At 44.9% G+C, this 16519-nt stretch overlaps 1 protein-coding gene across 2 annotated transcripts in view; it reads right to left on the reverse strand.

Annotated features, from left to right (window-relative positions):
- NR1H4 (nuclear receptor subfamily 1 group H member 4) overlaps positions 1 to 16519 on the reverse strand; it is an 88068-nt gene that overhangs the window by 23674 nt on the left and 47875 nt on the right. Inside the window, exons 3-6 of one of the 2 annotated variants that reach the window (XM_074983977.1) lie at positions 13472 to 13612; positions 9725 to 9858; positions 7799 to 7897; positions 2232 to 2331 (exon numbers count right to left, since the gene is read on the reverse strand). In XM_074983977.1, coding sequence (XP_074840078.1) covers positions 2232 to 2331; positions 7799 to 7897; positions 9725 to 9858; positions 13472 to 13612 — 474 coding nt within the window. Of the gene's footprint in view, positions 1 to 2231; positions 2332 to 7798; positions 7898 to 9724; positions 9859 to 13459; positions 13613 to 16519 lie in introns of both variants that reach the window. The other variant, XM_074983976.1, reaches the window with a different exon arrangement.

The raw sequence follows: 16519 nt of genomic DNA on the forward strand, positions 1-16519 counted from the left end.
TCATTCAGTGCTGAACTGAACCCATTCCAAACTCATTCATGTTGGGTTTTTTTTTTCATTTCTTTCCTGTCAACCTGTGCCCATTGATTTGCAAAAGAAAACACAATTGGAATTGTAACAGAGACTTTAATCCCCTAACACAAGAAGGAAAAGGGAAATGCTACAAAAAATGAAATGTTCAATTCTTTTTATATAAAATATAGTTGCACATATATGAAGATGAGATGCAATATGGTCTAGTGCAGTGGTTCTCAGTCAGAGTCATCAGCCCCTGGGAGGCTGTGAGCTGATTTCAGGAGGTCTATGAGCACAGCCTGGGTGTCCCGTGGGACAGAAACCCCAAGCCTTTGGGCAGAGTTCCTTCTGCACAAAAACTCCAGTGCCTTAACCAGAGTGGGGCAGGGCCAGGGCCAGTTCCACACATGCCCGCTCACTTCTTCCTCTCCCCTGTCACTTCTAGGCCATACCACTGAGGCCAGGTCACATGCAGGAAGCCAGAGCTGGGCAGTACAGAGTGGCTAATCCTCTGCCTGGTTTCACTGAGCAGTTGGCCATGGCACTCTGGCATTGCCTCCTCTTGCTGCGCATACTCAGAGCTGCAGCTACTGCTCAGCTCCCAGCCTCCTTTGACAGCTCTTATGGATGGTAAGAACTGCCTGGGCCTTGGGACCCAGCACCAGGGCTGGCAAAGCCCTCAGGAAGCAGCTACTGCTCCCAGCTAACAACTCATAGCTACCTGCCTTCACCCTGAGCTCCCTCCCCTCGAATGCACACTGCCTCTAGCTACTCCCTCCCTGTACCCTGAGCTGCCCACTGCCCACACACGAGCTCTAGCTCCCCCCACTCCCTCTGCCCTGACCTACACCTCTGCCTACACACAGCCCTCAGCTATCCCTTCTCTTCACCCTGAGCTACCCGCCTCCACACATGGCCCCTCGTTAACCCCTCCCCACACCCTGAGCCACCCACCTCTCTGCACACAGCTTCCAGATACTTCCGGCCTGCACTCTGAGGAGTTCTCAATTTTTTGAGCTGACTCCTCCCTTCAAGTTACAATTTTTGGTTACCCTCACCCACATCCTGGCCTGCTGAAGTGAGTCAGGCGGTGAGGTGGCTCTGCCTCCCTGGACCCTGCCACGCAGAGTTGTCTCTAGGTCTGCCCAACTCTGACTCCCCAGATATAGAAGTCAAAGTTTTATGTCTATGCTCGAGCCCCACACCTGGCCCAAAAGCCTCCTTTTTCTCCCCACCTGCACCACACCCTGGGCCATGGAGCTTTTATGGCATGTTAGAGGGGCACCTCAGGAGAAAGATAAAGGTTGAGACCCCTGGTCTTGTGGGTGGGGCCCTGGACTTAGGACTCAAGAAGCCACTGTGCCAGGGTCAATGGCCACTTGGGCCTACCTCCCTGCCCCACTTCCACTCTTTTTTAACCCCAAGCCACACTGCACAGGAACATATGGCGAGCCTCACAGAGATGGCATCCATGACATGTGAGTAGATGGAAGCCTTGTGCCTACTTTGCATTCCTCCTCTCCAAACAGAAAAACTCTGCCTGCTGTGCTGCATCTGAAGTCATGCAGGATGGGGCAGGAAGTGCTCCAGAAAAATACCTGTACAGAGCTGTGACACATTTGGCCTCTCGAGGGAGCATGATGCCAGATTTTTATAAGGCCTTTTCCACTTGTGAGTTGAAAACCTGAAATCTCATATTCAGTGTGATTCTGTGATTCCTTATTCAAGTAGTGTAAATAGAACCATGAAAAAACATCCCTTCCCCACTCTGAAAGCCAGTGTTCTAAGCACATTGATTTCAGTGGATGACACTGACCCAAAGGTTTTCACAGAAAATGGGGCACAGGGAACATAATGAAGTTTCTAAAGTGTTAGAGTCAATTTTAAGGCAAAATATTTTGCACTGTGGGGTTATTTTAAAACAACATACCTTCAAGGACTCTGAAAAGCCTAGGACATTTTGTCTTTGAATAGATGTAGAGGATGCAGCATTTGAAACTGGTTAAGTCTGAATCTTTCAAAGTAGTTTCCTGGACTACAAAGCTTCAGTTTTCAGACAGTATTCGAAATGTGTGTGTATTGGCAGGAACAATGGAACGTACTTTTATACATCCTCTCAGCTATACATACTTAAAGATACATTGGGTGCAACAAAAATCAGTTGGTGGTTTGCCAGTAATTTCCATGGAAGCAAAATTTGGTCCATTGTGACATACCTGGTAATTTTTTGGTGAATTCCACGAGAACCTGAACATGACTAGTGGCCATTTCCGTCAAGATGAGAAAATTTTCTTCAGCACTGAACTCCTCTTGTAACTAAGCATCAAAATTTTTAAAAAATGGTTAATAATAGCTGACCCTTTGGACTTCTGACATTCTTTTGTAAGAATATCTCAAAGCACTATACAAATGTTTACTAATGAATCCTGTCTATAGCACTGTAAGTAATAAAAGTACACGAGAGTTTGGGGTTTTAGGATTTTGGGTGGATTGTGACAGCTGCTTACCACTACAAAGCAGCATTACCCAGTGGAGTGAGGAAAGACACTGTATTCAGTTACAGCAAGTCCTGTGGCACCTTAGAGACTAACAGATATTTTGGAGCATAAGCTTTCGTGAGCAAAGACCCGCTTCATCAGATGCATGAGTGGGGGGATTTCAGAGGAGGATTTAAAGAGGGAGTCAGTGGTAACTCCACTGAGAATTGAGAAAGGCAAAATATCATCTCCAGATTGGAATTTGGGCAGGTCACCCGTGTTAACAGTCCTACACATGTGAAAAGTGCATTAAACCATTACTGACCCAAGTGGTCAGAATCTTGCTTTTACATCTCATGTGTGTAACTGCACCTCCAGCAGTACCACACCGGAACACTTGTTTATAGGATTCAAGAGGAAAGGTCCCAACTACTCAACTAACATCACTATCTGGAGCATCAAGGATGTTCCTTAAAGGTCATCCATCTCAGTGTTTACTTGGCCCAACCTTATGTGCTGGTAAAAACAGACAGAAATGTTGCAAAAGATAGCAGAGCTTCAGGCCAGGTGTTATATTCATTCACTACCACCACTGGAAAAAAATACCATTACAAAAAAATTTGCTCCACCAGAGCAAAGGGACAGAATAGCTGATCTAACTAGACAACTGGGCTGCGTCTACACAAGCAAGTGCCTTTGAAATATTTTTCAAAAGAAGTGGGCTCTTTGGAAAGATTCCTCGGAGTGTCTGCACACAAAAAGCACTCTTTGGAAAGTAAAGAGAAAGAATGCAGCGCTCCTTTCAAAAGTGCTCTTCCACTCCTCTTTCAGGAAGACTGCCTTCTTTTGAAAGCTTTTTTTGAAAGAAAACGTGTGTAGATGCTCCTGAGGGCCCTTCTTTCCAAAGAGCAGTCCTCATGGCACCTGATTTTTTGATCCCTGGCCTGTCTTTCAAAAGAGTGGGGGGCTGTGAGGACACTCTCTTTTGAAAGAGCATCACTCTTTTGATCCTCTTTTTTGCATATGGATGCACTCTTTTGAAAGAAGTTCTTTTGGAAGAGATCTTCTTTTGAAAGACCGTTGTAGTGTAGACATAGCCCTGAGGTGGTTGTAATACCTGAGAAACATACAGCTAGTATAGCCAGCTTGCTACAAATGCCACATAAGTCCCCTGTGGAAAGTCAAGGAGACTGAGCCCTGAAAAGAACTGGCCAACATTTCTTGTTCAAAACGCCTTTGCTGTTCTTTTGTTTACTGAAATGCTCCCTTTTTTTTTACAGAAAAGCATAACTGAAATTTTTTATTTTTCAAAATTGGAAACCAAAATATTCCCTGCCCCCTTTATCTTTTCTCCCCTTTTTCTGTTTTTTTTTTTTTTTAATTTTTTCATTTTACCACTCAGAAGAGAGGCAGTGAAAGAAAGGGGGAGAAATCCCAAAAAGTGAAAATGGGGCAAAATGTATTTTAATTCCAAAAATTGAAACACTTCAAGTTTTTGGTTTAATATTATTATTGAAAAGTCACACTTTTTTGTGGTATATATTATTTTCCTACCAGATCATGCAGCATGGTTACTCTAAATTGCCCTTAGGAAGAATTTTGGTCTAGCACCATAGCCAGATAAAGCAATAGAAAATCACCATTGCCTCCCACTTCTTGAATTCTTTGCAGTGCTCAGCCAGACCAAAAGATCAATTGTCAATTGCATGTTCGTATGTTACAGTGACTTTATGGCCACGTCCACATGGCCCCAGTCTTCAGCCCCACTGCCTGAAAAAAAGGATAATAGACTGGTGACATGGGAGGGTTAGCTGGCAGAGGCACATCCACATAGCATGTTTACCGCCAGCACCACCCTCTGCCAAGAGCAAAATCTCACATGAGTATGCTAACTGGCTGCATGAGTGAGCAAAAGGGAAGCTCTGCTGGCTCTGGGGCTGAAGGCTGCGGCCATGTAGATGTGGCCTATGAGAACAGTGAAATCCTTCATGGAAGCCTTGAGCTACATCTACACTAGAGAGTTTTGTCAACAAAACTGGAATTTTGTCAACAAAATTCATGGAGCCTCCACACTACAAATGTGTTCTGTTGACTGTAAATCTACAGAGAGCAGCACTTCCGTTGACAGACTTCTGCATCTCCCCCATGAGACAGAAGGTCTTCCTCCACAGAATATGGCAACATAGAAGCCATGTGGATGCTCTGGAGGGGCTTTTTGTCAGCAGACAAGTCCTCCATGGCGCCAGCCTCCTGGCCCCGGGGACACCCTGTCCACCGCAATCACAGGTCTATGCTTCCTGCCTCTGGCCATTCTAAAAGGTGCAGGGAGCCCCAGAAACGCCATGGCAGGAAGCTGAGTGTGTGGAAGGAGCAGGGGCACCACCTGCACTCCCACACATACTCGCAGCCAATTCTGAGACCCAAGCTCTTCCCAATGGCCGAAAGCCAACCACCTCACGACTTACAAGCACCTTCAGGGGAGCAGCCTGAGGGGTCCCAGGAGTCATCCTGTGACACCAAACGCCAAACCCCATCCTGGATCAGGCCAGAGCTTCAGGGCCTCCTGAGGCTCTGGGACAAGGAAGCCATCCTCCTCGACCCCTCCACAAAGAGGCACAACACCCTGGGGTAAGCCTGCCTCCTGTTTCTCCAGGGGTATAGTGGGCTGCATCTGGGTGTCCTCCCTCTGGAAGGCAGGGGCCAGACAAGCACAGAGCTCCAGGAAGGTGTACTTCTGCAAGCAGAAGTTCTGGAGCAATTGCTGGTTATCCCACTGCCGCATGACCAGCTGGTCCCACCAGCTGGAACTGTGCTGTACCTCCACTTCCGCCTGATCACCTGGGAGGGGGCGGGTACGGGTGTGGCCCTGGGGCACCGAGAGTGTGCTTTTCAATACTGGTGTCAGGCACATCCCCCAGAGGAGGTGGAGGATGATGGTGATTAGGGTCATCAGGAACTCGAGCAACTGCGAGTGGGTCCAGCACAGGTCCTGGGGCTGCTCTGAACATAAGAACATAAGAACAGCCATACTGGATAAGACCAAAGGTCCATCTAGCCCAGTATCCCACCTGCTGATAGTAGCAAATGCCAGGTGCCCCAGAGGAAGTGAACCGAAGACAATGATCAAGTGATTTGTCTCCTGCCATCCATCTCCCGCCTTCAGCCAAAGGCTAGTCACCTTACCTTACCCCTTGCTAATAGCCATCTATGGACCTAACCTCCAAATATTTATCAAGCTCTTTTTTAAACTCTGTTAGAGTGCTGGCCTTCACAGCATCCTCTGGTAAGGAGTTCCACAGGTTGACTGTGCGCTGTGTGAAGAAAAACTTTCTTTTATTAGTTTTGAACCTGCTATCCATTAATTTCATTTGGTGTCCTCTAGTTCTTATATTATGGGAACAAGTAAATAACTTTTCTGTATTCACTTTCTCCACACCATTCATGATTTTATATACCTCTATCATATCACCCCTCAGTCTCCTCTTTTCTAGACTGAAAAGTCCCAGTCTCTCTAGCCTCTTCTCATATGGGACCCATTCCAAACTCTTAATAATTTTAGTTGCCCTTTTCTGAACCTTTTCTAATGCCAATATATCTTTTTTGAGGTGAGGAGACCACATCTGCATGCAGTACTCAAGATGTGGGCGTACCATAGTTTTATATAGGGGAAGTAAGATATTCTTTGTCTGATTTTCTAGCCCTTTTTTAATTATTCCTAACATCCTATTTGCTTTACTGACTGCCGCTGCACACTGCATGGATGTTTTCAGAGAACTATTCACTATAATTCCAAGATCCTTTTCCTGATCTGTTGTAGCTAAATTTGCCCCCATCATATTATATGTATAATTGGGGTTATTTTTCCCAATGTGCGTTACCTTACACTTACCCACATTAAATTTCATGTGCCATTTTGCTGCACAATCACTCAGTTTGCTGAGATCTTTTTGAAGTTCTTCACAGTCTGCTTTGGTTTTGACTATCCTGAACAGCTTGGTGTCATCTGCAAACTTTGCCACCTCACTGCTTGCCCCTTTCTCTAGATCATTGACGAATAAGTTGAACAAGATTGGTCCCAGCACTGACTCTTGGGGAATGCCACTAGTTACCCCCTTCCATTGTGAAAATTTACCATTTATTCCTTCCCTTTGTTTCCTCTGGCATCATGCATGGCTATCTGTAAAGTTTAAACTCTCACAGGAAACTTGTGAGCCCTGCAGTAGCTATGCTATCCCTCAATGAAGTAGGCAAGCCTCAGAATGGGCAGAGAACATGGGTAGGGGAAGTCCGAGGGTACACACCTGTCCAGGGCTCTCAGAAGTGCTTGCCGGCCACGTGACCCTGTCTGATGAGGTTCTGGAGTCCATTCTGTCGGGAGAGCAGCCAGGCCATGTGGTCACTCTCTGTTGACAGAGTGGATCACTTTTTCGATCCGCTTTTGTGTGTGGACGCACTCTGTCCACAAAAGTTTTGTGGGAAGATATCTTCCGACACTAACTTCTGTCAACAGATCACTCTAGTGTAGATGCAGCCTTGGAGGCTGTAGTTTGTTCACACAATTTCGGAATTCTACTAGTAAATGTAGATTTCAATTAAGAAATATTCAATACAGCATTAAATTACATTACCTGTTTGAAAGTGATTAATCAGATTTGACAGTGTTAGTCACTTTCCCCCTGGATACACACTCTTCTCCTCAATATTTGGGTTCAGTGAACAAAGCAATGATCAGATTGCAAGGATTAAAGAACAGACTCTGTTTCCCTTGTACACTTTTATACTGTAAACTGCTTTTAGGCTATAAGCTCTTTGGGCAAGGGCTGCAATTTGCTATATGTCTGTACCGTCGCTTAACACAATCACAATCCAACCTGTTTAGGGCTCTAGGAGCTATTTCCATATAAGGGCTCACTTACGTTCACAACATACAGCCAGAAATATTAGATAAAAACATAAATACCTTTGCTGGAATGTTGCTTTATTGCTTGGATGTCAAAATGATTACTAACAAAATCAGAGCAGAAAGCAGGTTGCTCCCTAAAAGAAACACACTGTACCCCACTTTGCTTTAGCCTGACTCTTTCCATACTGACTGGGGTTCCCAGATGTAACAAAGCCCCTAGCCTACAAACAGGACCAGGAAAAGTGACAGTGACAGGAAAAGTGACTCATAAAGTGACTGCTGGCAACTTAAACCCAGGCTACAGTACCCAACATTAACTAATGTTAATAATAATTTCTCCCTATAGTCTCTTCATACAACCAACATGACAACTTTCAAAAGGCTAATTAATTTGTGTACTTACAAGTTTTTTTGATACTTCTTGAGGAATTCGTTGTTTGCTATAGGAATCCATGATGTAAAGAAGAAGGTTCTGCTGTTCTGGGGTAAGTTCTACTTTCTCCTATACTGGCAGAAAAAAACCACACATTTCAGTAACAGGAAGTGACCTAACAGTTCATGCTTCAGTCAGAATGTATAGTTCCATGTCTTTCATTTGGATGTCAACAAGGTGAGAAGTCTGCTTGACCACTGCAGATATATGCAAATGATCCACAATGAAGGGGTATAAATGTTTTACCTGCATGATTTTGGGGTGGAAGTATTACCAGGTTTGGTGATTAATGACTTGTGCAGATATTTGCCAGTAATGAGTTATTAGACATCCTAAAATCTCTTTACCACTCCCTCATATATTCTGTACTTGACATATGTTACTGAAAAACTATTTTATTAATGTTTTAGTGGGTTTTAAAAAACATTATTTGGATGATTTTTGTATTTCACGTATTATAATCACTATAGCTGTGTCTACACTTGCATTCCTCTTTCATAAGAGATATACAAATGAGAGGGAATGAAATGCAAATGTGGGCAGATTTGCATATCAGGCACCTCATTTGCATACTCTTATTTCAAAATAGTTGTTCTGAAAGAAGAAAACCAGTGTAGACACTGCTCTTGCAAAAGTAAACCCCATCTTCGAAAGAATCCTTCTTCCCGTACATTTCAAAATCCCCTCAGTCCACTCAGCTGAAATGTGTGGGGTCCTTTCAAAAAGGACCCCCGTGTAGCCACGCCGAGCTGCCCCATCCAGAAGCGTCCTAATGATCAGAGAGGTAGCCGTGTTAGTCTCTAGCTTTGAGAACAACAAGAATTCTTGTGGCACCTTATAGACTAACAAATATTTCGAAGCATAAGCTTTCGTGGGCATCTGATGAAGTGGGTCTTTGCCCACAAAAGCTTATGCTCCAAAATATCTGTTAGTCTATAAGGTGCCACAAGACTTCTTGTTGTTCTCTAATGCTAATGAGGTGCTGAATATTCAATTAATGCCTCATTAGTAATCTTCAAAATGGCCATTAGCATGGCTATTTCAAAGATTTGTGCCAGTGTAGACACAGCCCCTATGTGTCCCTAGCTGTATAAGACTTAAAAGAAGGACTAAAAGAGTCTAAACTACTTAATATTGCTTTTTCTATACCTAAGAATATCATTATTTTAAAGGTCTAATATCTCAGCACACTCCAGGTCTAGATGAAAGTGCTGGAAGACAGGCATTTTACACCTGGGGAGAAAAAGCAATGTATCCTTCTATCAGACTGATTTTTTAAGGCAACTGGTTGCAGGCACTCAGAGATTTGGCATATTAGCAATAGTCCTGAGGGAGGTAGATTCACTGAGGGGGCAGATGCATGATAACGTATAAAGTCTTAATCATTCCATACAAACTTCCCATGCAGAGAATAGATCTGTCAATGGGTATCATAAAAAAATCCAGGGATAATTTGCACAGCCATTTGATAAATCTCATCTCATGCGTATTCTGCAGTTTATCACAAGTCTGTCTCTGCAATTTATCCCATGGATATTTCCACCACATATCTCTAATTTCAGTGTGGAATGCAGATGCTAGTATGTGTCTTCATGCCTGTGCACGTGTATCCATAAATAATGTGTTAGGATCAAGACCCTCACCCATTAGAATCTATACGAAAAGTTCTCATTTTACATGTTATTGATACCTGTACTTCAAATCATCAAATAATGTTATCTCATTATAATTATAATGTTATCTCATAGGGAAACACTACAAATACTGATGGAAATGTGTCAGGCTACTTAAGGCAAACCTCTAAATTACTTAGCTATAACCACTGTATGCTGTGTTAGTTGCATGTAGCTCAAACATCCGAATTATTGTACAAAGTATTTACGTGCATTTTATTACCCTATATATTTTAGTTGTAGATGTCACTTGCTTCAGGTCTGTTCCCTCAGTATCTTCATTGGCTGGCTGATCAGGCAGCTGTTTCACATTTTTTCTGAGACGTTTTGACTTGCATTGTATTTCTGTTAACAAACCTGCAGTAGTGCAAGTAATGTGTTCATAAGATTTACAGACCAAAAGACAATTTAGAGCAGGTTAATTCTCACACACCCTAGTGGAAGTACATAAGCACACCCTCATATTTCCCAATAAACTACTCACCTGTCACTGACATTCTTGGGCAGCGGCGTTCTCCTTAGATAACAATTACTTAGGTCTATGGATGCTATAATAAGCATCTTTAGGCTGTTCCAACTTCTACTAGTGCAACCCAGGGTGCAGCCACCTTGCAGAACATCCACTTAGAAGGGGCACCAGCATCTGCAGTGCCCCTCTGCTGACAGTTATAATGCTGCTGGTACAACCCAAAAGCAACATGGTGGCCAGGAGGAAGATATGGCCAAAGTGTCTGCGAGATGTATTGATCTGGTCAACTGCCACAATTTGCACCTCCCTGCACTAGCAGGTTGAATCAAGCTCAGGGTTTGTTATTTTTTAGCCTCTATCATGTCCTTAAATAAAAAAAATTGTCTCTTTACAGTCTTAACAAATAACAATTAACAGAACCAACTGAGAGAGAGAGAGAAGAGAGAGAGAGAGAGAGAACCAGAAAACAGACCAAAAGGAAACAGGTCTATATGGATCTAAAAATAGAATCATCACAGAACTTCAATTTAGAGTTTCTTTCAAAAAGTCTGCCTGACTTTCCAATCTTCAGAATGAACAAGAGAGAGAGACATGTTCAGAAGTTTTATTATGGTGGCAGAAGATATCATGAAAATACTGAATTCAGCTGTGAATGTTTTTAATTTCCTGTTTAAACACTATATAAAATAACCTACCTGCACCATTGAGAGAAGAGGAAATTTACATGATTAAAATAAAACCTACATACAGCACCTCAAAATAGGAAAATATTAATGACAGGAATGTTGCAGATTATAATTGGCATTGAGGTATGTGATTGTGCTGCCTCATTTTTACATCCTCCTCCTTATTTTTCCAAAGAATACAAGTAAAGGACGCTGGCTAAAACCACTGAGCCTGATTTTCAGCTAATATAAACTGCTGCAGTCAGTGGAGTTACACTGATTTATGGCAGATGAGGATCTGGCCTATTTCTTTTGGGGGAAAAGTTCAGTTTGCTTTCTGTCTTGTATGCTGTGGCCAGGTTCTGCCATCCTTACTTATGCTCAGTTGTACGTTAGAAGTAAAATTCTAGCTGGTCTGGCTATGATCTGAAGAAGTGGGTCTGTCCCACGAAAGGTCACCTAATAAACTATTTTGCTAGTCTTTAAAGTGCTACTTGACTGCTTTTTGTTTTGATAGTGTGTGGACTAGCACGACTTCCTCTCTGTTACCATTTTAAGCTAATTCCACAAATAGCTCCATTTCAATGAAACTAGAAATGGTACTCAGCCTGACTAACAGTAGCAGAATCTGGCCTTTAATTAGACACATAATTCGGGCCACTATAAATACAGAAAGCTATTTTAAACTGATGGTTAAATTATTTGACCATGTCTGCAGTTTACATGCAAAGGACATGGAAATGTTTAGTGAGTAGGGCCATAAATGTTTATAAAACTCTACCTCCCTTTTGCTAAGGCAAAATTCTTCAGAGTTTATGATTGCAACCCTATAGTATGAAATAAAAGGTTACCTTGAACTTTGTTTCATTTACTCAAAGGAACGTCTTCAACTTAAGCCTATGAACAAATAGAAGCTTCAGTTTTTACCACCTTGTCAAGCCCTGATCTAGAAATATCCATATACAGTACAGTCTTCCTTTGAAATTTGTTAAATGGTGGCTTCCAAAGTGTGCTCTGTGACGTGCTTTAGAACGTGTTTATGTTTAAATTATGAGTAACATGAACTACCCAGTAACAAAGTGTTTCCATTGCAGAGAAAGATTCAAATGGCAGCACCTGTTGTCAGTCTTTGTTTCACTTATGCCAATGAGAGAAAATGATCAGCCAGTTTAAAAGTTTCATGTGTCCTCAGACAGTATTATTTACACTAACCTATATTTTCTGGGATCTCTTGTTTTTCTGCTGCTATGAGTCAGGCAGAGTATCCTGAACTCTTGAATTTGTGGAACAATGAATCTGAGTCCAATTCTATGGGTTTTTTATTTTCCTATGGCACTGACTCACCGAGTGCTATCATCACTTTGGAGGCATTTGTTTGTGTATTTATGTATTGTACAAGAATATGTCATATCTCAGGATCTTTGTAGGCTGTTCAATTTACAGAATGAAATATTAATTATATTTGCATGGATTCCAGATGTCGATGGAAGTTATTGTTTCTCACAAAGCCAACAGTTAATATAGCATCCCATGATCAGATTAAAAGAGAGAAGTATATTAAAAACTCAGAGTAGATTAATTTCCTGCATGAACCTAAATTGGTTTGACATTGTAATGTGTTCAAATGATCGGAGCCATGAAAATAGAATAAAACCCTGTTCACTGAAGGCAGCATATGCAGAGCTCTGTACTGTATTTCTAGGAGTGAGCCTTCAAATTTGGCATGACTGTTATTGCTGTAGCTAAACTTCTGCCAGAAATTCAATCTCAGTGCCTCATTTGGGGTTAGGTGCAGTGTCACAGATGTTTCAGGTACATTGGCCTGGAGGCTGGTAATGTGTATGTCAGTTGTTCATTCTAATATAAACATTTTTTAAATCTATAAGACAAGTTCTTTGAAGGTGAGTCTATTTATTGCTCATACTTCCATTAGAGGAACTAATTAGACTATTGAAAAAAGGGCTGTCCTTTACCAGGCCAGCCTAGACCGCAAGGGGAGGACACAGAGCAACTTTCAGCCAATGTTAGCTATCTTTTTAAGGGGCTCTGCCACTGGTTGACTGCCAGCTCTTCATACGAGCACTGGAATTGTCTGGCAAAGGCTGGGAGGCAGTCCATTAAAAGGTGGCTGTGGATAGATATAGGTCTGATCCTTTTCTGCTCTGCATAGCACTGAAAATTCCCAACTTCTTTGTATTCTTCTCCTTTTTCAGCTGATGCCTTCATCTCTCACCTCTACCTTTCTTCCACTGCCTCTGGAGTTGCTTTTCCTCTTATGTGGACAGCACCTTTGGCTGTCACCTTTCGCTATGTCCGCCCACTTTGTCCACAAAACTCCTTTCTTCACCATCAGATCACCATGCACCTCACATTCTGCTGTTCCCCGTCATTAATTAAATCTCATCATTCAGGGGTATGTCACGCCTATTCTGTAAGAATAGTTAAGCACAGACTGCAGAGCCCTTAATGCTACAGTCCATGCCTTGAGATTTGTGAAGCTAGATATTGAATGGTTTTACCAGTCTTTGTAGGGAGGCTTCTGCCTATTAGACACAATCCCTCTAGACCATGGGTGTCCAACCTTTTGGCTTGCCTGGGCCGCAATGAGTGAAGAGGAATTGTCTTGGGCCGCATATAAAATATATGATATAGTTAATGTATATAAATCACATAATAATGTTAAAAGTTTATGATCTTGTGGGGCCGCATTACTAGCTGTCCAGGGCCGCTTGCGGCCCGTGGGCCGCTGGTTGGACACGCCTGCTCTAGACCAAGGTGAGCTATAACATTTTTTCAAAGTACTTCAATTGCCTGGTGCAAATACCTGCATACATACATTCAGCCAACATCCCCATCTGTTTGCATTTCCGCAGACGGCACTCCTGGCACTTTCTTCTCATGTACATGTCCATCTCACAATTGCCTCCATTTTTACACTTGTAGATGGCATTTTTAGTGATACTTCTTCTGAAGAAGCCTGTACAAACAACAGGGACATGAATGAGAAGGCCTGGAAAACTGGGGAACCAATTAGCTTGAAAAGAGACAGCACAACTGTTTCACTCTTTGAATGCAACGAATTCGGCAACATCTCAACTTTTGTTTGGTAGCAGGACATGACGATGGCTGCGTTAATTGCTATTATAAAAGTTACTTGCGCCTAAGTGATCCACACAATGTCATGTGGAACTAGATATTACATGGGGTGAATCTATACAACAGACATAGGCCTGAACTAAAATCCCACATCCAAATATCCAGGATCCCCGAGAAGGTTCCCATCCAGTTTTGGAACCCACTGTGGTTCAAATACCAGGACTACATACAATCCTATTGTAATACCCAATGAATGCCTGTGAGGCTGCAATTTACTTGAAAGACTCTGAAGGCAGACAATCCATGAGAATGCAGGCAGCAAAGCCATTTGTGTGAATTCCCATTATCTCAGTTACCAAGAATTCAAGTACCTGCAAACACTTGTAAGCAGGGTCACATGGGCTACCTCCCCATCCAGAACAAAACAGCGGAGCTCTATTTGTATTTATCCTCCCTGTTAAATTAGAGGATTCCTCCCTAATTTGCAACAACCTTCATTAAACGCTGACCATCTGGCATACTGTGGTCTTGATTCAGCAAGGTACTTGAGTGCTTTTTTAACTTTAACCACAGACATAGCTCCACTGAAGTCAAGTTTCCTGGAATTCAGTTGCCCTGAATTGTTTCCAGGCTTATATGGGGGTAAGGAACTGCAAGAAGAAACTGGCAAAAGGACAAGCCTGGATCCAGAGACCCAAGGCTTCATTGACTCTTGTGAGAGCCTGGGGCTGTTAAATTTTGTGGCACCACCTAGGCTTCAAGGTGGGGCCAGAAATGAGGGGTTCAGCATGCAGGAGGGGGCTGCAGGAGAGAATGAGGGCTCCAACTGGGTGGCGCAGGATCTGAGGTGCAGCTGGGGATGAGCCATCTGGGCTGCAGGAGGGGACTCCAGGTTGGGGATAAGGAGTTTGGAATGTGAGAGGGGGCTCAGTGCAGGAGGTTGGGGTGGAGGTGCTGGGTCTGGGAGGGAGTTGGGGTGCAGGAGGGGGGCACAAGGCTGGGTTAGGGGGCTGCAGTGTTGGCTTTAGGCAGCCCCCCCTTTGGTGGTGCAGGCCTCAGGGCAGGACAAGGGCAGGTGGCTCTGTGTACTCGCCTACACTGGCCTTCAGGTGGTCAATGGGAGCTGTAGGGGCAGAGGGTGCAGGCGAGGGAAGCGTGCAGGGGGAGCTTCCTGGTGCTTACAGCTGCTGCCCAGCTGTGGGGAGGTGGGGAGCTGTGTGCTCTGCCCCCCTCAGGCAGGGCTGGAATGCAGAGGGCTTCAGTGACTGCAACACAGGGCCCTAGGCTGAGATGACCCTGCAAAAAGATCTACCCTTTTGTTGGCTCTGAGATCTTTTTGCAGAGCCCCACTTCACTCCAGGCCCTGGCCTGCAGCCCCTAACATCCCTTTCTTAATTAGGCCCTGCCCAGACCCTTTTCTCGTTCAGCACAAGCCCCTTCCACATTTACTATCCAACCTGTGCTCTGACTGAACTAGTGTGGAAAAGACTCATGTAATGAAACTCTAGGCTGGGGTCAGCAGCCTTTCCGAGGCAGAATGCTGAAATTTGACCTTTTGAGCTCTATATCCAGTCTGAGTGCTGGCAACACTTTTTAAAGTCACTAATAGTCCTACTTACAACAGCTTCATTAACAAATAAAAGAAGATGCAGAGCTTCACCATTTAGGTGGTGGTTGGTAGCACTAGCTGGCCTTTAGTTAAACCACAGGCAGCCTGGCTTTGAGCAAGCTCCCAGCTGTATGGGGAAGAGGGGTGGGGCTGAGTTCCCCTTCGCCTCGTGTGCCACTCTTGGTACCCGTGCCAGAGCTTGCTGACTCCTGTTCTATGCAACGAAAGACTGTCATAATACCACTCATTAGCCGCGTCTACACGTGCCGGCTACTTCGAAGTAGCTGCACCAACTTCGAAATAGCGTCCGCCACGTCTACACGTGGCAAACGCTATTTCGAAGTTGACATCAACGTAAGGCGGCGAGACATCGAAGTCACTATCCTCATGAGGAGATGGGAATAGCGCCCTACTTCGACGTTCAACGTCGAAGTAGGGCACGTGTAGCCGATCCGCATCCCGCAACATCGAAATAGTGGGGTCTGCCATGGCGGCCATCAGCTGAGGGGTTGAGAGACGCTCTCTCCAGCCCCTGAGCTCTATGGTCACCGTGTGCAGAGGCCCCTTAAAGGTCCCCGCCCCCTGCCTTCCTGTGGAGGAAGCTGAGAGCGCGTGCAGGCAGCAGCACAGCCACGCGGCCTGCCTGCACGCCTCCCTGCAGCCCAGAGACAACCCCCCCCCGCTGAAATGGACGCCCGCCAGCCCCCCAAGCGCCCCCAGGGCACCCCCCCCAAGAGGAGCCAGGGCTCCCAGGCTGGCAGCCAGCTGGGGAAGAGGCAGTGGGGCCCCTCCTGGACAGAGGCCGAGATCCGGGACCTGCTGGGGCTCTGGAGCGAGGAGGAGGTGCTCCAGGTACTGGGGAGCAAGAGGCGGAATGCGGATGCGTTCGCTCAGCTGACCAAGGGCCTGGCCGCCCGGGGTCACCCTGCCCGCACTCCTAACCACGTCAGAAGTAAGGTCAAGGAGCTGCGGCAGGGTTACCTCCAGGCCCGGGATGTGGCCAGCTGATCTGGGGCCGCCCCCATCACTTGCCCCATTTACAGGGAGCTCAGGGAAATCCTGGGCCCCCGGCACACCTCCTCCCCGCCGGCCACTCTTGACACCTTGGCCGATGAGCCCCAGCAGGCCCCAGAGGTGGAGTCCGCCCCGGAGGCAAGCCCCACACCCCAGGGGCCCCCC

This window comes from Carettochelys insculpta, chromosome 1 (genome assembly GCF_033958435.1).
Source record: "Carettochelys insculpta isolate YL-2023 chromosome 1, ASM3395843v1, whole genome shotgun sequence".
Classification (NCBI taxonomy): Eukaryota; Metazoa; Chordata; order Testudines; family Carettochelyidae; genus Carettochelys; species Carettochelys insculpta.